This window comes from Phascolarctos cinereus, unplaced genomic scaffold, assembly GCF_003287225.1.
Source record: "Phascolarctos cinereus isolate Bilbo 61053 unplaced genomic scaffold, phaCin_HiC Scaffold_726;HRSCAF=1367, whole genome shotgun sequence".
In the NCBI taxonomy this organism is placed as follows: Eukaryota; Metazoa; Chordata; class Mammalia; order Diprotodontia; family Phascolarctidae; genus Phascolarctos; species Phascolarctos cinereus.
The window spans coordinates 401461163-401478466 of NW_027556098.1; the positions used below are offsets into that span (position 1 = coordinate 401461163).

The window sequence follows — 17304 nt, forward strand, 5'->3', positions numbered from 1 at the left end:
TAAATGAGATAATAATTGTAAATACTTAGCTTAGTGTCTGGAACATAAGAAGCAGTATGCAAATAGTATTATAATTGTTAAGATTGTTATTAATATTGTGTGAGAGTGGGCAAATTGTTGAATCTCTCTGTGCCTCAGGCAACTTCTTATGACCTATTTACTAAATCATAGAGCCAGTCTATTCTATTTTGTGGAGGTCATCCATGCAGTCCTAGCCTTAGGGGTGGAAAGGACCTTAGGGGTCAACCTATGTAACTCTATTATTTCACAGATAAGGAAAATGGGATGCAGAACAGGGAAATAGACTTGGAAAATGGGGTGCAGAATAGGTAAATATACTTTCTGAAGGTCACACAGATGGCAAGATGCAGGGCTGGTATTCAAACTCAGCTCCTCTGACTTTAAATACATGGCTTTTTTCATTTTAGCTCTAGATCCCAATGAAATGGAATAGGAAGCAATGATAATGCAATTGTGCTTTTTGGGAAGCTAGAACACTGGGCCCAGAGTCAAGAGGGACCTGTGTTCAAATCTGGCCTCAGTCACTTCCTACCTGTGTGACCCTGGGCAAGTCACTTAGCCCTGTTTGCCTCAGTTTACTCATCTGTAAAATGTTCTAGAGAAGGAAATGGCAAACTACTTGAGTACCTTTGCCAAGAGAACCCCAAAAAGGGGTCATGAAGAGTCTGACATGACCAAATGACTGAACAACAACAGTGATTATTATATGCTAAGTAATAGGGATATAAATAGAAAAGTGAGGCAGCCCCTTCCTATTCTGAAGGAACTTACATTCTAATGAGGGGAAATAACATATGTTGAAGGATTTAGTTGATGATGAAGCCAAGAAGTCCTTAGAGTACAGCAACAGATAGATGGCAAGGCTTGGTGGACGTTAGGGACCAATGGTAGGGTCGATGGTAAAGCCCAGTGGTCCACCATAGTACTAGGAAGATTGTAGTTGGTAACTCCCTACTCATTCAAGCACTACTGACCAATGACTATTGGGAAGGGGATAGTAGTCTTGACGTTTAGAATAGATGTGGGGCTCTGGGTTACTTCTGAAAGAGGTGAGGATTGAGAGGATTAGTATTCAGCCATGAGGAAGCACCCATCAATCTGGTGAGGACTGGGTAATGGAAGTTGAACTGAGGAGGGGAAGGTCCCAGGCTGCTGGAGCTGCAAGGTACCCATCCGGTAAAATCAAAATATATTGGTTGTATTTTTGTTGCAGATACTTCCAGGATCCTAACATTGTCATGTACTTCAAAGGACATTGAACTGAGAGGAATTGGGTATTTTTCTTTTTCTTTCATCAAAATGCTCGTGTGTCTTCCCACTAAAAAGAATTTCATTTTCTCTGTGTGAGAGTTTGCGTGTCTTTGGGGGTGGGGGCAGAAGAGCTGGGGATCAGGTTGGATTCCTTATGAAAAAGAATCAACATTTTTCTAAAGTGAGTGATGGAAGGCGTATAAATAGGAAGAAAGACAGTCCAAATGGGTTCTCTGGTAGCTTTGGAAAACCAGATGCCCCTGTGACCATAGATTTGGCCCTATGCTATTAAAACTATTGTCAGTGACCTGGGTAGATTGGTTTCTCATTAACTCTGAAGACGGCACAAAGTCGAGGGGTTTGGCTAACACACTGAGTGATGGCGTCAGACCCCAAGCAGATCTTGGTAGGCTAGGCTGTTGACCTGGATCTAATAAGATGAAATTTACCAAGGATATGAATGTAAACTTTTATGCTTTGAAAAATCAATTTCACAAGTAAGTTGAAGGAGATAGGGCTTGTATTTATCTAGCACTTACGATGTCCTAGGGACGGTGCTAAGTTCTGAGGACATAAAGGCAAAAACGGCCCCTGATCTCAAGAAGCTCACAATCTAATGGGAGAGACAGTATGCAAATAGCTATGTACCAGTAACATATAGGCAGGACCGATAGGGGATAATCTCAAAGGAAAGGCGTTAAGATTAAGGGACATTAGGAAAAGCTAGATAATTATTCATCAGAAAAAAAGATCTTACGGTTTTAGTGGACTCACAACCTCATTATGGTGAAATAGCATATAAAGAAATGCAATCTTAGGTGACATTGAATAGTCTAGTGTATTGACCCGTCCATGATGGTGCCTCTGCAATTTCCCCTGGTCACGTGGCGGCAGGTGCTAGGTGCCCCTTCTATTACTTTTTAAAGTCCGGACAATCTCAACAAAACAATGAATCAAGCCCTGATTTTGTAATGTTTGCTGATTTCTGAGATGCAAATTTTCACACCGAAAATTTCACAATGGGCTCCCCAGATGGTTGGAGCTGGCTTCAGCAGACTCCTGTGTGGAAGTGACCTTAGGGAACAGACAGTCCAATCTCTTCATTTTACCCGTGGGAAAACCAAAGCCCCTGGAGCTACAGTGAGTTGTCCAAGGTCACACACACACACACACACACACACAGAGTACGTAAGAGAGCAGGGATTCAAAATCAGATTCCCTGACTCCAATATTTGTAAAGTGCTTAGCACTGAACCTGGCACATAGTAGGCACTTTATAAGTATTTGCTCTCCTGCTAGCTTATTCTCATGCCCAGAAGTGCCAGTGCTTCTTGAATCTCCTTTAGGGAACTCTGCCTCCTCTCCACCCCAGCCCCTTCTCAGATTTCCACCTTTCTCCATCCCCCACCCCCGCCACTGAGGCTAAAGTGTGGACTGAAGAGACATCATATAGAGATCTCAAAGCCATTCCAAACCTTTCCCCTTCCCCCCAAGAGTTGCCTTCAGACCCCAGATATATGGCTATGGTCAGAGGTAAGCTGCCCAGGAGGGAATGGCCCTTGGTCATGCTGAATTCTCGGTCATTCCGAAGTCTTTTCTGAGCTTCTCTGGATGGCTTTTCAACCTTGGAATGTTTCAAGAGAGCAGCAGGGCACAGGAAGCTCTAAGAGTAGAGAAACTCAAAGCAAACATTACTGGAGAAATATTAGCAGTGAGTGCCTCTTGAATGAAATTAAAATACACACACACACACACACACAGAGCTCTCTCCAATCTCTCTCTTCTCTCTCTTTTTCCTTACTTTCTTTTTCTCCCTCTCCCTCTCCTATTTCTCCCTCTCTTTCTCTCTCCACCCTTTCTGTCTCACTCTCTCCCTGCTTTCTCTCACTCCTCACCCCCACCTCTCTCTCTCCCTGTCTCTTCTCTCTCTCCTTTTCCTCTCTCCTTTTCTTTCTTTCTCTTTTTTCTTTCTTTCTTTCTTTCTTTCTTTCTTTCTTTCTTTCTTTCTTCCTTCTTTCCTTTCTTTCTTTTTCTCTTTCTCTCCCTCCCTCTCTCTCCTCTCTCCCCTCCTCTCTTTCCTCCACTTTTCTTCCTTCCTTCCTTTCTCTGTTTCTTTCTTTCTCTTCCTTTTTTTCCTCTCCTTTGTTTCCCTGTCTCTCTGTCTCTGTCTTTCTCTCTCTTTCTTTCTTTCTTTTTTCTTTCTTTCTTTCTTTCTTTCTTTCTTTCTTTCTTTCTTTCTTTCTTTCTTTCTTTCTTTCTTTCTTTCTTTCTTCTTTCCTTTCTTTCTTTCTTTTTCTCTTTCCCTCCCTCCCTCTCCCTCCTCTCTTTCCTCCACTTTTCTTCCTTCCTTCCTTTCTCTGTTTCTTTCTCTTCCTCTTCTCTCTCTCCTTTGTTTCCCTGTCTCTGTCTCTCTGTCTCTGTCTCTCTGTCTCTCTCTCTGTCTCTCCTCTCTCTCTCTCTCTCTCTCTCTCTCTCTCTCACACACACACACACACACACACACACACACACACACACACACACACACCTCTCTGCCTATGAAGTGAAGTCTGGCATTTAAGTCCCCGCCTTTCCACCCCTACCCCACCCCCACCCCTTTCTCTCCCCTTCCTTCCCACTCCTGTCCTCCACAGACCTGATCCATCCCAGGCAACCTTTCCACTGCTCAGCCCTTTCAATGCTCTCTACCCTTCACATACACTCTTCAGTCTTGTATGAGTGACTGGCTCTTCCCTTTCTGTATCTTAAGAATAACTTATTAAATTATAGAATTCTTCAAAGAAAAGACTTTTCCTTCTTTTTCTCCCCCTCCCACCTATGCTGGAGGAATGTTTTCCCCCTCCTGGAAAGTTTATGAATTCATCAAGTAAATCATGAGATCAGAGAAGCCAAAAGAGATTTTAAAGGTCTTTGAGTCCATTTCCCCTTATTTTTACAAATGACGAAACTGCTGCCAGAATGAAGAAGTTGACTTGTCCAAGATCATATATGTCTGAGGTGAGATCTGAATTCAGGTACTTGCTTCCTAGAGCCAAGATGCCTCCTTTCAGCAGAGACTAAAAACTCATTCAAATCCCTCCCCTGACTCTTGTTAGCTGTATAACCCTGGAAAAATTATGTTGGCTCTCCGAGTCTTAGATAACTTCTTGGGACTTACCTACTAATCTATAGATAATAGTTTGAGAATATCACAGAACCTAATCTTTTTAGTAACTCTTTCCCAAGGTCACATAGTTAAGTGGTAGAATCAAGATTTGAACCCAGGTCTCCCCCCGGTTAAAGGAGGTTGCCTTGAGGGCAGGGGCTATTTTTGCTTTGCTTTGTATCTTCAGGGCTTAGCATGGCTCCTGGCACACAGTAGGTACTTAATAAATGCTTGTTTACTGGCTGACTATCTCTAAATTCAGTGTACCACAAATGAGCTGAAACCATGAAGAAGAGAAGGAACTGCCCCCAACACTTTTCATTTTTTACATTTTATTTTATACCTTGTTACATAAGCCTTTGCATGTTTCATCTAAGAAATGTAAGAACCATGTGTCTATGATAAGTTGGTTCATCAAAGACTTTCAGAAGCATCTTCTTTGGACCACAGATGTCCCAAATTCTCTGTAATCCATGGAAGTGACCCACATTTGCTTGAAGCTGCTCAGTGATGTCACAATGGAGGCCCCAATCCAAGTGGAGAACCATCGATCAGGAGGAGCTGTTATCTTGATGGGGATGCCCTTTGGGGCTTGCTGTTCTACGTTCATCAGCCGATCATCCAGTCCAGGGAACAGGGAAGAACCACCAGAGAGAAGAATATTCCCAAAGAGAGATTGCTGTGTGTCAGCATCACATTTCAGGATGCTGTTAGAAACCATTTTGGAAAGCCCTGGGAGTTGTATGCCAAGCTGTTCTGGGGCAAAGAGAATCTCAGGTCCCTGGAACAATTGGTCTCCAAAACGGATGACATTACCATCAGGAAGTTTGTAATCTCTCATGACTTCCTCAGGTCTCCTGCTCAGCTCTTTCTCTGGATCTAAGGCCACATAGCATAGTTTTTCCTTGACGTCATCCACCAATCCTTTGTCTAGAGCACAAGGGAAAGACCTCCCACTGTTTATCAGCAATCTCAAGAGATACTCAGTAATATCCTTCCCTGCCACATAAAGCTTAGAAACTGCATGAGGCAAGGAATACCCTTCAAACACAGGGACTGTGCAGGTGACACTGTTGCCACTGTCCACCACTAACCCCGTGACACAGGCTGAAGCATAGAGTGCCAAGACTGCTTGGTCAGATAGGTAGAAAGCTGGTACTTTGAAGCTCTCAAACATCATCTCTGCTGTTTTCTCCCGGTTGCTCCTGGGGTTCAGAGAAGGTTCTGTCATGAGCACTGGTCTCTCAGAGGGCTTAATCCCAAGTTCCCAGTCAAAGAGATGTCTCCAGAGTTTTTCCATGTCTTCCCAAGATGTGATGATACCTCTCTCAATAGGATATTGTAAAAATAAGGATTCTGCCTTGTACAAGGCTTCCTCTCCAACATAATACAGCTTCTGATTCTGCTCCGAGCCACCCATTTTGAACCTGGGATGTCCAACGACTGTACTGATGACATGCCGAGGACCGATCTCCCCTGACACACCAGCCTTGCATAGCCCTGACCCATTGTCGAAGATCACCGCCAGAGTCTCTAACATGTGTGGGTTAAACATGCTTGGCTCATTCTCTGCTCACCCTATCTTGTGTGCTCGCTTGCCAAAATCAAAATGATTTTTTTCTTCCTTCCCTCTACTGTTTTATGACAACTGAAAAGCTCTTAGAATGTTGGTGGACCCAAGGTTCTGAAGTCCCTGCTGTGTTAGCACAGAGATGGGTTGGCCAGTCCAGAGAGCTATGGAGGGGCACTCATCTTTGAGAGGTTGATCCAGTTTCCTTTAGGCAGTTTGGGGGCTGGACCTTTTCAAGGCTGATTCTTCCCTTATGTAACAATCAAGACTAGGCAACCATTCTCCTGCGAGACTTTCCTCTCCCCGCCCCAACCCCAGTCTATTGTCAGAGAGGAGTCAGATTAAGACCAGTGATGTTCAACAGACCTCAAACAGCTCTCCCAGTTTGCTATGGAAGTATCTCAGAGAATGCCATTGAGATGAGGAAAGGTGGGCAGGTCCTCCAAAAAACCCAATCCACAAGTCAGCCAGGAAGTTTGTGTAAAAATCCCTGTCCTCAAGGACCCTACCATCATGATATCCATAGACATGAAAAGATAAATCATAATAAAAGGCAAGCATATTAGAAAAATCACATCATTTTGTGTGTTGGAAGGGACCTCAAAGGCCATTTTAGTCTGACCCATACTCTAAAGGAATTCCTACTGTAACATACTCATTCAGTGGTCTCCCTATCTCTGCTTGAAGACTTCTAAGGAAGGAACTCTCTTAGGACTCATATGTCCATTTTGAGCACCTGAATTACTCATCCTTTTGTTAAAGGATGCTGGGAAACATAAAAGAAAAAAAAATGATCTGGGGATGTGGATTCAAGCCCTGACTGACACTTCCTGGCTATGTGGCCATGGTCAAGTCTATCGACCTCTCTGAGCCTGAGGCAAAGATGCTTATATTAGTGTTGTTGTTTAGTCATTTTTCAGTCACGTCCAACTCTTTGTGACCCCATTTGGGGTTTTCTTGGCAAAGATACTGGAGTGGCTTGCTATTTCCTTCTCCAGCTCATTTGACAGATGAGGAAACTAAAGCAAACAGGGTAAAGTGACTTGCCCAGGGTCACACAGCCAGGAAGCATCTGAGACCAGATTTAAACTCAGGAAGATGAATCCTCTTGAATCCAGGCCCAGAGCTCTATCCACTGTACCACCTAGCTGCTTTCCCTCAAAACAACCATGTGAATTTCATAGTGTGAACATAGCCATTCCCATTTCACAGACAAGTAAACTGAACCTCAGAGAAGTTACATCTAACTTGCCTAGTGTCACACAATTCAGAAATTTCAAGAGTCAGGATTTGAACCCACATCTCCTGACCCCAAGTCATTGTATGGCTGTACCACAGTGCCCCACCCTCCTCATGCATCTACTTAAATCCAAAGGAAGCCTGAATGAAAGGCATGGCTGGGTTCTGGTTGGTTTCAAATCTTTATTTTTCTTTAAACTTTGTCCAGCTACCTCAAACACCAACGGTGGCAGGTGGCATGCGAGTTAATTGATTGGTCCGCAGCTTCCTGAGACAGACCCCTCTGATCTCTTGAGATTCCACGTGTATGAATGTGGGGGTGGGGAGGAGTCTCTTGCTCTCATTAGAAACATTTCCGGTGAACCATGGTGGGGCCAAACTCCTTGTAATCCGTAGAAGTGATCCACATGTGTTTGAAAGATGTGAGGGAGGTGAGGATGGAAGCTCCAATCCACACACAGTACTTGCGTTCTGGTGGGGCGATGATCCTAACCGAGATTCCCCCAGGAGCCTGGAGCTGAATCTCTTTCAGAATCCGCTCATCCAGACCATGGAAGAGTGTGGAACCTCCAGAAAGTAAGATATTACTATAAAGATTTTTCCTAACATCAATGTCACATTTTTGAATACTGTTGAAGAGCATCTTGTGGACCCCGGGAGCTTCAACACCAATGTTCGCTGGCATGAACAGGGTCTCAGGGGCTCGGAAGAGCTGGTTGCCAATCTTGATGATGTTTCCATCTGGCAACTTGTACTCTTTGAGGATTTCTTCCGACTTAATTTTCATGGCTTGGATGGGGTCGAAGGTCACGTAGCACAGTCTCTCCTTAATGTCTTTCACTATCTCTCTCTCAGCAGTGCTCACAAAGGAATGTCCACTTTCCAACAGAAGTCTCATGAGGTACTCGGTGATGTCCCGGCCCGCAACATCGAGTCGGGAAACTGCATGGGGCAAGCAGTAGCCCTCATAGATGGGGACGGTGTGGGTGACCCCATCTCCACTGTCCATGACTATCCCTGTGGTCCGAGCTGAGGCATAGAGGGCCAGTGTTGCTTGGACAGCTACGTACGTAGCAGGCACCTTAAAGCTTTCAAACATAATCTCTGTCATTTTTTCTCGGTTCTGCAGAGGGTTGAGTGGAGCCTCTGTCAGCAGGACTGGGTGCTCGTCGGCCTGTACTCTCAGCTCACACTCATAAACATGCCTCCAGATATGTTCCATGTCATCCCAGGAAGTCACTATGCCATGATCGATGGGATAGTTCAAGGACAACACCCCTCGCTTGGACTGTGCCTCTTCTCCGACATAATACTCCTTCTGTCCAGCTCCCAACATGGTGGCTTTGGCTTTGGAGCGGCCAACAATGGCGGTGATGACGGACCGGGGGACATTATCCCCAGCAATGCCTGCCTTGCACAGTCCAGAACCATTGTCAAATATCACAGCGGGGACTTCTAGGGCTTTGGCGTCAAGCATGGTCAGGGAGATTTTACTCCCAGGTGAGATGGCTTTGGGTGAAAATTAACTGTCTGGAAGTTTAGGAGACTTGAAGTTCTAGACTGTTTACATCACACAGGGCCAAAGGGACTTAGCTGGAGTCTGCTACATTGTTGTTCCAAGCTAGACTGTTTCCTAGCGGACTTTTTCTTTCTGGTTTCTCTCTCTGCTTTCAGATTTCTGTCCTCCAGGACTCAATAATGGGTGATGAAGTAACAAAGCTTTGGGCCACAGGGAGGTAAGACACAGACGTGGTCAGACTTTATCTCTCTGTCAAATTCAGGGAAGACCTGCTTGTGTGTGTGTGTGTGTGTGTGTGTGTGTGTGTGTGTGTGTGTGTGTGTGTGTGAGAAAGAGACAGACACAGAGAGACAGAGAGACAGAGAGAGTGGCTGCTGTCTCTACAATGGTTGGTCTAGTGTCTGCAAGAGTTTTATCAATTTACTTAGGAATTTTCTTTTTCTTTTTTTCTCTTTCTTTCTTTCTTTCTTTCTTTCTTTCTTTCTTTCTTTCTTCCCTTCCTTTCTCCCTCCTTTTTCCTTCCTTCCCTCTCTGCTTTCTTTCTCTCTTTTTTCTTCCTTCCTTCCTCCATTCTTCTTTCCTTCCTTCCTTCCTCCCTTCCTCCTTTCTTCTTTCTTTCTTTCTTTCTTTCTTTCTTTTCTTTTTTTTCTTCTTTCTTTTTTTTTCTTTTTTTTTTTTTTTCTTTTTTCTTTTTTTTTTTTTTTTCCTTCTTTTCTTTCTTTTTTTTTTTTTTTTTTTTCTTTTTTTTTTTCCCTTTTTTTTTTTTCTTTTTTTCTTTCTTTTTTCTTTCTTTCTTTCTTTCTTTCTTTCTTTCTTTCTTTCTTCTCTTTCCTTCCTTCCTTCCTCCCTCATTCTTCTCTACTTTCTTCCTTCCTTCTTTCCTTCCCTCCCTCTCTTCTTTATTCTTCCTTTCCCTCTTTTCTTTCTTTCTCCATTCTTCCCTCTCTTCCTTCCTTCCTTCCTTCCTTCCTTCCTTCCTTCCTTCCTTCCTTCCTTCCTTCCTTCCTTCCTTCCTTCTATCTCCCTTCTTCCTTCATTCTCTCTCTACCTTCTTTATTTCTTCCTTCCTTCCTTCCTTCCTTCCTTCCTTTCTTTCTTTCTTTCTTTCTTTCTTTTCTTTCTTTCTTTCTTTCTTTCTTTCTCTCTTTCTCTTTTGTCTTCTCTTTCTCTTTTTTCTCCTTTCTTTTTTATTTTCTCTCATTCTTTATTTCTTTGTTTCTCTTTTTGTTTATTTCCCTTGCTCTATCTTTTTCCATCTATCTATCAAACATAAACTCCTTAAGGACAAGGTCTGTTTCATTGTTGTCTTTGTATCTCAATTCTTCTTCTTCTCCTTCTCCTTCTCCTCCTTCTCTCCTCCTCCTCCTCCTCCTCCTCCTCTCTCCTCCTTCCTTCCTCCTCTCCTCCTCCTTTCTTTCTTCTTCTTCTTTTTCTTTCTTCTTCTTCTTCTTCTTTTCTTCTTCTTCTTCTTCTTCTTCTTCTTCTTCTTCATCTCCTCCTCCTTATCCTCTCTGTCTATTTCTCTGTATATCTAATTCTGTCTTTCTTTGTCTGGTCCACCTGTGTCTCTTACACACACACACACACACACACACACACACACACACAAATGATTATCCATCCCTCTGTCCCTCCATGTCCCAGTGGTGGAGTACACAGAGCACTGTTCTTGAAGTCAGTTTAAATCTGTGTTCGTATCGTACATCAGATATTTGTTAGTTACATGGCCCTGGCAAGTCATTTAATCTCTGCCTCAGTTTCCCTTATCAAAAAGTGAGGGCTTTGGCTCAGCGGCTTCTAAGATTCCTTGTGGCTCAGACACAATCAAAAGAAAGAGGGGAGGGAAGTTAGAGGAAATAGAAACCCTAGAATCCCACATAATTTTAGAGCCAGAAGGAACCTCAGCCGTTATCTTGTCCAAGCCCTAGATGAAAATCTTTCCTACAATACTGACCTAGCCCACACTACACGTTGGAGAGAAGGTGCCAACCTGCATTGGCTGTAGGAATATTATTATTATTAATTTATGAATGAATGAATTTGAGCTGGCTTTCCTCTGCATGTAAGGACATTTCTCCTTAGGATAGATATTCCGCTTGGTTTCTGCCAGGGCCCCAATAAGCATTCTTCCTACTTGCCTCACTTCAAGCTCTTTTCCATAGTTAAACACAGGTTAGTGTTAAACACAGAAATAACTTTTTTTTTTAGTAATTCCTCTAATCCTCTTAATATTTGTATATATGTATATACATGTGTATATGGATATAAAAGTTTCTCGGAGTGGCTCACATATTTCCCTGCATAATTTGGTATTAATGTCAACAGGTGTCCTAATCATTCAACAGGGATGTTATATTCATTGAAACAGAAACACTATTTAGTTCAGCAGGCCTTGCTTGGAGCTTACAGAGGAGTATGCATCTCGCACATTACGTTTGTTATTAAAACAAGGACATTTTCCCTCTCCCGGCTCCAATTATAAAACAGTAGTTAGCCTGTGCCTGAGTCTGGCCCCCTGCGCTGGTCCTCACTCATAAATTGCTTGAATAACTTTATAGGCCAACTCGCTCCAACCCCATCTTTCTCTTTCCCAGTGTAATCCTTATTATAGTGATTATTTTGAATAGTAATCATTTTCGTATTATAAAGAAAAGTTCCCCATTACAGCTGTAATTGTAAGAAAGCTGCAGCGGCCCACTGTCTTGCTCCTAGCTTCCTATCTTACCATATGCTCCGCAGACCCCTCTGTCTGCCCATCAGTTTCCTTGGCACAAGATACAGGGTCAACATCGCTAAGGGCTTGGTCAATTGTTGGAATGGTTCAGGGATTTTTAGTCCAGTATCCAGAATGGAATGAAGTTCCCCTTTGAAGGCACATGGCTTCTACCTGAACTCTGGAAGGAGGATGGAGGTTCATGTTCCATCTTGCCCTTCCTGCCCCCCCCCCAAGGCCTAGTCACCAGAGTTGAGGGCATTTGCCAATTAGAGTCCAGTAAGAGAGGCTCATTAGTGAGGAGCTTACACATCTGGCAACCAGACCTTGCTACAGGTTGGGCCTTGAGTAAGGACAGCAGCTGAGAGGTACAGGGGGTAATCCTGTTGGACAAGGGGCTGCACCTGGGGCTTGCGAGGAAAAAAGGGAGTCGGTGATTTCCTAGCTTTGCTTTCTATGGGGGAGTAGGGGGTGAGGGACTGTGGGTCTTACTGAGGTCCTGATAGTGAATTTCACTGTTGCAACTTGCAAAAGGGAAATTAATCTGCCTCAGTGGATCCTTTCTGGTAGCCTAGTGCTTCCCTGTGGACAGACAGCCAGCCAGCAGAGTGAAACTTCCTATATTTAGTAGCTGTGTGCTTTGGGACAAGCCGAGTCCCCTTCCACACAACTCCTCTCCTTATCCCTTCTCCCTCTAGTTGCTAGTATCTCATCCCCATGCCTCAAAAGTTCTTTATGCACATCTTCATTTATTCGATATACATATGTTTTTCTCTTTTTCCCTTCTCCCAATAAAATATAAGCCTTTCCTCGTGGACTGGGACAAGACTTTTTCCCCTTGTACTTTGCATCCTCAGAGCCTAGCACAGTGCTTGGCTAGTAAATGCTTGATAAGTGCATATCAAAGGAAGGAAGGAAGAAAGGAGGGAAGGAGGGAAGGAGGGAAGGAGGGAAGGAAGGAAGGAAGGAAGGAAGGAAGGAAGGAAGGAAGGAAGGAAGGAAGGAAGGAAGGAGCTTGAGCTCACGTAACCCTCTTGTATTAACTATCTGTGGAATTCTGGACAATTCATATCCACTCTTTTAACCCTCAATTTTCCTTATCTGTAAAACAGGGAGAATCTTTCCTTCTCCCTATCATCCTCATAGGGCTTTGCAAGGCTTAAATGAGATTTTTTGTTGTCGAGTTGTTTCTGTCATGTCTGACTCTTCATGACCTCATTTGGGGTTTTCTTGGCAAAGATTCTGGAGTGGTTTGCCATTTCATTCTCCAGCTCATTTTGTAGATGAGGAAACTGAGGCAAACAGGGTGAAGTGACTTGCCCAGGGTCACACAGCTAGGAAGTGTCTGAGGCTGGATTTGAACTCAGGAAGATGAGTCTTTGTGATTCCAAACCCAGGGGTCTATGTACTGTGCCACCTAGCATTTGAGATAAAGGATGCAAAGAGCTTTGTAAGCTGTGGAATGGTGGTGTATACATGTAAGGAAACATGAATAATTATTGTTAGTTCACTTTTGGTAGAATTAAGAGAGAAATGGTCTGAAGAAAAGTTGCTATCCTGTGATTATCATTCTTTTATGTTTAATACGCTACAGGTTGTTGGCAAGTGGATACACCTTTGTTTGTAATTTAATAAGATTATTAAAGTGTCAGCTCATTGTGCATCTTACAGAGGCAGCTAGCTAGATGGTGCAGTGGATAGAACACTGGGCCTGGAGTGAGGAAGACCCGAGTTCAAATTTGGCTTCAGACAATTCAGATGGACTAATAAAAGACTGTACTAGAAATTCAAACTCCAGAATAACATAAATTCAAACTTGAGAATTCAACAAGTTGTTGTTGTTTGCCCTTGATTCTGGGAGAGGACCATGACATCATGGAGGTGATGCCATGACATACAAGTGAATTGGATTTGAGTGATGGAGGGCCATGCAAAGTCACCAGCCTCACTTTCTCCTCTGGAGCCAGCTGTGTCCAGTGGCCAGATATAGATAAAGAAAATTGGAGATGGCCCCAGATGCAGTGGGGATCCTTGGCCTTTTAAAGCTAAGGTCCTTAACATGTCTCAGTTTGACCGAGGCAATACCCAGTCAAGTGATTACAGCTAGGTAAGAAATGAGGCAAAGAATGGCCTCTTTTACAGTTAAAAAAAAAATAAGTAAGTCAATCTGGGAGGAAAAGACCCTCAGGGTTTCTGGCTAAAATAGAAACAACTGGTATTTACATTGGCTCTGAGACAATCAGGGCCTGAACAATGTTGGGGGTTGCCCTGAGACCTATTGTTGGCCAATCAATGAGCGCCAGAGTGATTTGGATTCAACAAGTATGTTTTACCAGAACTCTGAGGCTGCTATTTGGTACAGTGCCTAGAACACTGGCAGCCCCAGGGACTCTGGGAAAATCATTTCACCGTTCTCTGACTCAGTTTCCCCAACTGTAAAATGGGAATAATTATAACTTCTACTTCCCAGAGTTGTTGTGAAGATCAAATGGGATAGGATTTGTAAAGTGCTAAGCATAGCTCCAGTAACAGATGGGACAACAGAGACAGTTTTAAAATCTTCTACTGAGATTCAGGGCAGCTAGGGGGTGCCAGAGTGCACACAGAGCACCAAGCCTGAGATCAGGAAGGCTCATCTTCCCACGTTCAAATCCAGGCTCAGACACTTCTTAGCTGTGTGACCCTGGGCAAGTCACTTAACACTGTTTGCCTCAGTTTCCTCATCTGGAAAATGAGCTGGAGAAGGAAATAAGAAACTGCTCCAGGATCTCTGACCAAAAAAACCCCAAATGGGATCATGAAGAGTGGGATATGACTGAAAATGACTGAACAATAAAAACTGAGATTTTAAGTTTTGAAAGTTTTTTATTCCAAACTCTAGTTTGGAGATGATGAATACTTGACATGACAACATATATTTAAATGGTATTCTTAAAACTTTTAGGGTCAGTGTCATGTCTGGGGGGTTGTGGGCAGTAGCTGTCTGCGATGAGGCAGTGGTAGTAGTACTACTAGTAGTAGTAATTAACAATAATTAGCATTTTTATAGAATTTAAGATTTTCAAAGTATTTTTTTTAACCAATATTATCTCATTCCATCTGCTCACCAACCCTGGGAGGTAGATGCTATTATTATCTCCATTTTTACAGATGAGAAAACTGAGGTAGGCAGAAGTGAAGTGACTTTCCCAGGATTACAAAGCTAGTATGTGCCTGAGGTCACTTTTGAACGTATCCATTGTGTTACCTACCTGCCTCAAAATTCCAGGAAACCATATTTGTTGAATTATCCAGTATATTTTGACATTTGAATTTGTAATATAGGAATTTGTCTTTCTTTTAGTTTATAAAGGATAATGTGCTTCTTGTGTATAATTCTAATACAAGTTCTAATTTTTGTCAATTAAATCAATAAGCATTTTTCAAAATAATTTTATTGATATCTTTTGTTTTTACATAGCCTAGATTTCTTCCTGTATTCCTCCCTTTTCTCCCCTCCCCCAGAGAGTCAGCAAACATTTACTAGGTACCTACTATATGCCAGTCACTATGCTAGGCTTTAGGGATACAAAGGCATACACCACACACACACACACACACACACACACACACACACAATTACATACATATATACATATGCACATGCACACATATGTACACACACAAAAATATATACATGTTTGTATGTATGTATGTATATGTGTATATATCTATAATCTATCCATCCACCCATCCATCCATCCATCCACCCACCCACCCATCTCTTTGTCTCTCTGTCTCTGTCTCTCTCTCACATATCTATCTCTCCTGCCCTCAGTGAGGTATGCCACTAGATCAAGGGTTCTTATCACTCTTTCTAGGTCCTGGATATCTTGGCTAGTCTGGTGAAACCTATGGATCCCTTCTTCTTCTTCTTCTTCTTTTTTTTTTTAGTGAGGCAATTGGGGTTAAGTGACTTGCCCAGGGTCATACAGCTAGCATGGATCCCTTCTTAGAATTACATTTACAAATACATAAAATAAAATATATAGAAACACAAATAAAACCAATTATATTGGAATGCAGTTATCACTACCTTTATCCTTACCATCATCTTGTTCTCAATCTCTATTCCTATCTCTGCCTCTGTTTCTCAGTCTCTTTTTCTGTCTCTCAAGTTCATGGATCCCAGGTCTAAGAACTATTACTCCAGAGCGATGATTCTATCATTCATATTTTACAGGTAGGGAAATTTAAGCTCTGCGGATATGACTTTGCCCATGATCCCATAGCTCATATGTGTCAGGTGAGAGGTTAAACTTATATCTTTCTGACTCCAAGTTGAGCATGGTATCCACTACATAACACATCCTGTCTATATGTCTTCACAATTATGTATGTGTACATATATATATATGCATATACATATATGTATACATATTCATATGTTTATACGTATCTTTGTTTCCCTAAAACCCAGTAATAATAGTTAACATTAAAAAACTATTGATATTTTTTATATTACCAGTATTCCTCCCCTTCTCTTTCCAGAGAGTCATCCCATATAACAAAAAATAAAAAATAAAGAAAAAAAAACAAAAAAGGGAAAAATCCATGTAACTGATCAAAACATTGAAAAAAAAATCTGATAATATATTCAGTGTTATATTCCCAGGGACCTCGCATGACTTCAGAGGAGAGACAGAGAGAGAGAGAGAGAGAGAGAGAGAGAGAGAGAGAGAGAGAGAGAGAGAGAGAGAGAGAGAGAGAGAGAGAGAGAGAGAGAGAGAGAGAGAGAGTATGTGTGTGTGTGTGTGTGTGTGTGTGTGTGTGTGTGCTGGAGGGGGAGAGGTTGAGGGGACAGGGAGAGGTGTTGTTTCCTACCTCTTCCTTTGGGCCTTACTTGCTCTTTGTAATTTTGCAACATTCTCTTCTGATTTTTTTTTATGCTAAGTGTTCTTTCCATCCATGGTTCTGTTTTCCTTCACTCTGCATCCGATCATGGAAATCTTTCTATGCCTCCCTGTATTCATCATTTTTGTCATTTCTTGCAGCATCGTTATGGTCCATTCCATTCAGAGGTGTGCCGGTCAGTGTCTAACAACCATCTTTCTGGGGAGAAAACCCCCCCATCATGACACACTTTTAAATTTAATCTGCTTATTTTTAACATTTTCTCCATCCCTTTCTTAAGTCTAGACAATCAGCTCAACAATAAATTCAGAACCTGATTTGTAGTGTCTGCTGATTTCAGAAGTGTAAAAATGCTCACATGGAAAATTTTAACAATCAGACCCTCCATGAGACAATAAGAGCTGATCCCAGGTATTATTAAATTGATTATTTAACTTTTGTTATTAAATCATTATTATTAAAATAATAAATAATCAATACCAATATATTATTGGTTAATTATTGGTTAATAAGGAATTGTTGAATTAATGTATCACAATTTGCTTAGCTATTCACCAATCCATGGACACCTATTCTATTTTCACTTTGCTACCACAAAAAAGAGCTGCTATAAATATTGTGGTATATATAGAGACTTTCTTCTTTGCATCTAGATAGAGTGGATAGAGTAGTAGACCTGCAGTCAGGATAACCTGAGTTCAAATCCAGCCTCAGATACTTACTAGTTGTGTGACCCCTGGGAAAGTCACTTAAAAACAAACAAAAATATCCCCCCTCTTTGCCTCAGTTTCCCCATCTGTAAAATAAAGGTAGTAATACCACCTTCTTCCTAGGGTTGATGTGAAGATCAAATGGAATGATATTTATAAAGTGCTTAGAACAGTGTCTGGCACATAGTAGGACCCATATAAATGTTAGCTATTATTATGATCTCTCTCTACTAATTTCCATTT

The 17304-nt window shown here is 42.1% G+C and overlaps 2 protein-coding genes across 2 annotated transcripts; both read right to left on the reverse strand.

Moving 5' to 3' along the window:
• Positions 1-4726: 4726 nt before the first annotated feature.
• On the reverse strand, positions 4727-6215 carry LOC110198080 (actin-related protein T2-like). The gene has a single exon (XM_020972183.2). The coding sequence runs from the start codon at positions 5970-5972 to the stop codon at positions 4842-4844; it is 1131 nt and encodes a 376-aa protein (XP_020827842.1). The 5' UTR covers positions 5973-6215; the 3' UTR covers positions 4727-4841.
• A 1180-nt stretch (positions 6216-7395) lies between these two features.
• On the reverse strand, positions 7396-8929 carry LOC110200352 (actin-like). Its single transcript, XM_020975642.2, has one exon. The coding sequence runs from the start codon at positions 8701-8703 to the stop codon at positions 7570-7572; it is 1134 nt and encodes a 377-aa protein (XP_020831301.1). The 5' UTR covers positions 8704-8929; the 3' UTR covers positions 7396-7569.
• Between the last annotated feature and the right edge of the window lie 8375 nt (positions 8930-17304).

Bases quoted from the DNA above. Each gene is read 5' to 3' on its own strand.
- LOC110198080 (XM_020972183.2), bottom strand. From the start codon at position 5,972: ATGTTTAACCCACACATGTTAGAGACTCTGGCGGTGATCTTCGACAAT.
- LOC110200352 (XM_020975642.2), bottom strand. From the start codon at position 8,703: ATGCTTGACGCCAAAGCCCTAGAAGTCCCCGCTGTGATATTTGACAAT.